Below are 6,000 nucleotides of genomic sequence, written 5' to 3'. Positions count from 1 at the left end.
CTGACAGTAACCACATGACATTTTAGGTTTCAATAACTTGAATAAATTAAGCTTGTACATTCACATTAAGTTAATGAGAAAAAATAGTTAATTCCACAAAATTCCTGTACGACTTTTAAAGTGTAATAAAATTATGTAAAACAACGATGTTCTAGTTTCTCAACTGCTACAGAAATCTGTGATCTGTGCGCAGCCAGAAGATGGAGTCATAGACGCGGTAATGTTTGCTCCTTTGGTTCATTCGGTTCAGGAAGAACAGGAGAACCGTTACATTTGATTTGACAAGAGGTGCAGAAAGTCTACAGATTCAATCAAGGAGTCTTCCTCAACTAGAGCACTGCCGAGAGATTCTTTAAAAACAACAGAAAGGTCTGAGGCGCGCTTTTTCTGCGGGGATTTTATTTTGAAAGTTTTAGTATGGGTGGGCGGGTGTGCGCACTTGGCATCTCCAAGCATTTGCGCTGTCGAAGCACATCTGGAGAGCGGGTTCGTTCTGAATTTGAAACAAGCTGCCTCATCCTGCAGCATGCGCCATACATTATGCTATACAATATAAACAGTGTTCAGATCTGACCACCTTCTGACCTGTTATTAGCCAATTATATCTTACTCATGTGATGTGTCAGCGTGTCAGAAACAGTGTGAAGTAAACTGCAAGTCGAGCCGTCGTCGTTGGACAGAGCAGCCAGGCTGCAGCATTCCCAACAGCTGGATGAGGGCTGGAAACATCTGCAGCGCCTGTTCCGGAGTGCGTAAAATGAAGCAGCAGCTGAATGGCTTTGCGCCGCTGGTCGCGGATGAAACATCCCAGGAATGAAGCATCACAGGCTGGTGGGACATGATAGGAAGGCTTTGTCCTGATTTAACATTATCTAAGCGCGAGTAGCCAAGTGGATCAGACAGGAATGAATCACATGAAACTTTCCTCTGAGGAGTTGCGCTCTCTCCCACCGAGACCCCCGGTTCTACCTGCAGCTTCACCCAAAAGACGTTTTGTCAAGTTGGGAAGGAAGACAAGTGATGGCTCTCAGAAGTGAGTATGAACCACTGGGCCACAAACACTTTGCACAAATGAATTCTATGACAGTTTGGATGATTACTCTGTCTTCTGTGACTTTATTCTTGCTTCTCATTTATAGAGTGAGTAATTTTCTTCTCATGCTCTTACATATTAATTGAGAAACACTCAGTGTATGTTCTCTCATACAGTTAAGTGTGTTAATTGTGGGAGACTTATTTAATAGAATTAAAAGCACAGGTAAAAATCTAACTTTAAAGTCATATTTTCTAAATAACATATTTTTAACAAACCACACAGCTGAAAAATAAAAAATACTTTTGCACAATTGTTATTCATCAGAAATCTTTAATATCCAAGTGATGGCGTAACTGCAGAGACCTTTGAACCGTAGTGATGATAAGAGGCTTATAGGCTTGGTCAGCAGTAAAACAACACTTCATTATTTCATTAATGTACTGAGGGAGCTGAGGGAGGCATGGTGACGGAGACTGAGGACAGACACGTATGTATGTGCTGCATTGTAGCATGGTGATAATACTTTGTGATGTGAGTTTATGGGAGCGATCCTTATGTGTTGTCTACATGAAGAATGTTTTGGGCACATTTTTCTGCTACCTGTGCTACTTTTTTCCCTTCAGCAAATGCCTGTTTTTCGTGTTACCATCATATTTACCTTTTATTTATGACTTTCTTCATTTTCTTCTTCTATCTTCTGTTTTTCCCTATTGTAAAAGTCAAGTCAACTAATATCAAAAGTTATCTCACTTCTTATATAGAGCAGGTTTAGACTGTACTTCTTATAATAGTATTTACAGACACCCAGCAATTCCCATCATGAGCAAGCACTGGGTGACAGTGGTGAGGAAAAACTTTGCTTAGTTCTTAATTCTGTTTTTCTATGTTCTATTTTTCCCTCGTGTACAAGTCAAGTTAAGCTAATTTTATTTATATAGTACCAAAGTATAACAGAATTACTCTGTAATATTATTTAGAGAGAATTCATTTATCTAAGTTCTTAATTTTGTTCCTCTAGCTTCTGGTTTTCCCTCTTGTACAAGTCAAGTCATTTTTTATGTAGCTGCAAATCAACAGAAGTTTTCTCAGGGAACTTTACACATAGAGCAGGTCTAGACTGTACTCTTTGTAGTATTATTTACAGAGACCCAACACTTCCTAACATGAGCAAGCACTTAGCAACAGTGGCAGGGAAAAATATCAATAACAAGAGGTGCAATATTTGCCAAAGACAAAATGTGTGTCAGCATACCATTTGCAGAGAATCTTATCCTACACCTTATAGAGACTTAAGAAAACATTCATTTAGTACAGATCCCTGCAAAAAAATATAAATATATTTTTCAGTGAAAATGGGAATAATTGTGTAAAAATTATAATTTCCTCTAAAGTTGCAAATCATATTGCAATTGCAATATTAGTTCAAATAACCACAATTAGGTACACTGAGCCCTGGGAACCAACTCCTTCATTTATCTCCTTTTAGAACAACGTTTCTTTCTTTCTCCCATCTCTTAATGTGATGGTGAGAGACTCTGTTCAGCCCCATTGGGAATCCTCTGACCTTCCTTCCACAAGAAGCAAAGTTAGAACCAAAGGTACCTAACAGTAGGTAAAGATTCAGTGTCTTGCTTAAGGACACTTCTACAGGATATCAAGGACTCTCATCCCTCTCCTCTGGTCATCAGATCAGCCTCGTCCACTGGCAGCTCCACCACCAGCAGGTCGGCAGAGGGCGTGGCCGTCAGACAGCCCAGCAAGAGCCGCATCCGTCGCCATACCAACCGCCTCTCGGGTGTCTTCCTCCGTGGCCCCGCCTCCAGCTCAGGCTCCATGGCGCTGACAGCAGGTATCAGGTCCTCACTGTCCCTCCAAGCCAGGAAGGGAAGCGGTACGTCAAGAAGAAGAATAAACTTAATTGATAATTTACTTAATCATACACAATAGTGAAATTTGATCTCTTAGACTCATCGTAAGGAGCAGACTGAGGTTGAGCATCATGGCCCAGTATGGAGATACTTGCTTACCCAAATTAAAAAGAAATAATAAAAAAATAAATGTGAGTGGTGTTGTGACGTTTAAAGTATAAAGAAAACAAAAGACCTTTTGGCTGCTCTTGATTCCTTAACAAAATGTTGCATTGTTTGCTAGCTAGCTACAAAATATTAGATTCTTTGCTAGATAACATTAGCTAAAAAATTAGAGAAGAAAAGATATAATTTCTCTTCCCGTGAGAAAAACTTGTTGGCTGAATTAATGGATATGGGCAAATACTAGAAGCTTAAAAAACGGACAACAGCACAGTAAGGAAAAAAGACACTGCTGTTTTAATAGATACAGTAGTGAAAAAACAGAGATGCATCATAAAAGTCAGTTGGGTTGAAGACTCTTTCTTTGTGGAATCTGACTTTTTTTTCTCAACCTATCTCAAAAAGGCAGCCATTGTAAAACTTAAATCGATTTAATGTAATCTAGGTTTAGAGCAGAACTTAATTTAAAGTTTAAAAGAGAGGTCTCAGTTTAATCTTTTCTTAATTTTAACATAGTTTTAAAGTTTATTAAGTTAAGCCATGATTTAATCCTTGTCGTGCAACCCACCCGTATGCCTATTTATAACAAAAAGCCTGTATTATTTGGTGGGGACATGGCAAGACAGACATGGCTGTATAACAAGCAGGGAAGGTCTAACAAAAAATGCTGTATGTTGCATTATGGGAAACATAGGATCAACCTATTCCAGAGCTTGAACCAGAGCAATAACACTTCTGTCTTTGCTGCTTCAATTCTGACCATTCTTTTTTTCAAACTAAGTCTCTTATGAGTCCCATAACATTAAGAAGATAATTTAAGGGCATTACACAGTTGCCGGAGGGGTCTGTAATCATGGTACACTAACAAAACTGTTGGTGAAACAAGTGGCAGTCAACAACACTGCATTTTATATTGTGTTGAAGTAAGAGGGAGGCAAATATCAGCTTTACCTGTTTTCCAAATGCATAACTGTGCACTAATTCTAATTATAGCTTGACTATATTTTATAGTTACACTGGAATATTGATTTTACAGAGTATGCACACAAATACCAGTATACATATTTAAATGGCCAGATTTTTAAATGTAGTTTTGAATTACGTAACTCCGTAAGAGAAATGTTAATACTGATACTGGTCAGCACATGTATTTTGTCATTTCTTGTTAGTACAAATCATTTGGTTTATTATATACAAACTGCCAAAATAGTGCACTATGAAGATCGACATATAGTGAATAAATTATATAAGTATTTCTGTTATATACAGATTGTCCTTCCTACTGGGTTCATAGTAAATGTCTATCTGACATCAGTGCTAATGAACCACAACTGAGACGCAGCATTAAAGCCGCTTTCCTTTGTTGTCACGCAGTGATCTCTGCAGATGTTTTACGAGCGGCCGACCCATCTGAGCTGTCCAATCAGATAACCGCTCCAGGAATCCTAAAGATCTTTGGGAATGAAATCTGTGAAGGAGCGCACTACAAGAGCGTCCTGGCCACCACACACTCGAGTGCAAAAGAGTTAGTCAAAGAGGCCCTTGAACGGTAAGGCCATGTGTTATCTGTGCACGACACGTGTGTGTGAGTCTGCCTGCCATATGTGTCTGCTTTGCATGTGGGTCCTTGTGCACAGGGTGAGTTATATTATGTCCATCCACATGCTTCCTCTGCCGTAGTATACCTTTGTGCTACATCATTTGTATATAAAAATGATCAGAACAGTCCTGGATGGACAAAACTTTGGCGGCTGATGAAAGGAGAGCGTGATCATGTTGTTGTGATTAGTATATTTCAGATGAACAAAATCGACTTGACCCATTGTTCTGTTTATTATAACTCCAGTACAGTGCACACAGTGTGCGAGTGTGCCAAAAGGTTCATTTAGTAGTTATGAAAAGGTCTAGAGAAAACCACAGACTTGTGTGAAAGACAGCCAGTGTCGGGCCGGGCTGTGAGGCAGCCTCTCCGGAGAGTGAATGTCGGTCAGTCTTTGCTTACGTTTCAGCCAAAACATAATGGAATGATTAATACACATGGTATTCAGCTTGTAGAGGAAAGAGTAAATCACTTTTCTTTTCCCTCAGTGAAAATTTACACTGTGGCAGTGACATTTAGCTATATTGTTTCTAGATCTTCTATTACCTCAGCCATGGGGGTTTTATTTGTCCGTCTGTCTGGTTGTCAGCAAAATTTCGGAAATACTACTAGCCCAGTTTTCATGAAATGTGGTAAAAGGGTGTAGCACTGGTCTATGAATAACCCATTAAATTTTGGAGTGGATCCAAATCACTGGATGGATACACAAATCATTTTAGACTTTCACATTGCAAGATAGGTCTATTGGACTTGGCAGAGGTAATGATAAATGATTGATAAGTTCAGCTCTTGTATGCAGGATTAATGGAATATCCATGATAAGGTGCTACTGATTAGTTTGAGGAAACAGCTAAAAACAACCCTCTATGAGTCAGCAGATCTAAATGTTTGCACATTGAAGTATTTTAAATTAAAGCTGATCAAGTCAATACTTCAAGACTGATGAAGTATGATGGATCAAAGCTTTGGAGTGTTTTCATGTTTTGGGGCTCTTTCATTTGTTTTTATAGCCAACATCTTTATACTCTCTTTTGGTTCACTCTTGTCACTCTCACTTCCAGCTGCAGCAGGCGGCTCTTTTTTGTTCGCGAAACTCTGATAAACCCTACCTGCCTAGCATCAGAGAGCAGACAGACAAAGCTAAGGACTAGCTGGCTAACAAAGTGGAGAATACAGGTGCTAAAGAGCCAGACGTTTCCTCAAGTTGGTTGAGACCTAAAAAATAGAGTGAATATTGTACTTAGCATGCTAATGTTTCTGGAAGTGCAAATATATCAATCTATACTGTATATCAAAAGCATGAATACGTTAGCTGTTGGTCAAAAGACCAAGTA

At 39.1% G+C, this 6,000-nt stretch overlaps 1 protein-coding gene across 1 annotated transcript in view; it reads left to right on the top strand.

Annotated features, from left to right (window-relative positions):
* Positions 1–478: 478 nt before the first annotated feature.
* The window catches only part of radil2b (Ras association and DIL domains 2b), a 32,634-nt gene continuing 27,112 nt past the window's right edge, over positions 479–6,000 (top strand). The window contains exons 1-3 of the mRNA XM_084741263.1: positions 479–1,033; positions 2,725–2,927; positions 4,441–4,615. Coding sequence (XP_084597389.1) covers positions 906–1,033; positions 2,725–2,927; positions 4,441–4,615 — 506 coding nt within the window. The 5' untranslated portion in view covers positions 479–905. The remainder of the gene's footprint in view (positions 1,034–2,724; positions 2,928–4,440; positions 4,616–6,000) is intronic.

The sequence above is a fragment of the Lutjanus erythropterus genome, chromosome 17 (assembly GCF_056507025.1).
Source record: "Lutjanus erythropterus isolate fLutEry1 chromosome 17, fLutEry1.hap2, whole genome shotgun sequence".
NCBI lineage: Eukaryota > Metazoa > Chordata > Actinopteri > Lutjaniformes > Lutjanidae > Lutjanus > Lutjanus erythropterus.
The sequence above is the reverse complement of the archived record's forward strand: the minus strand, read 5'-3'. Positions and strand labels throughout refer to the sequence as shown.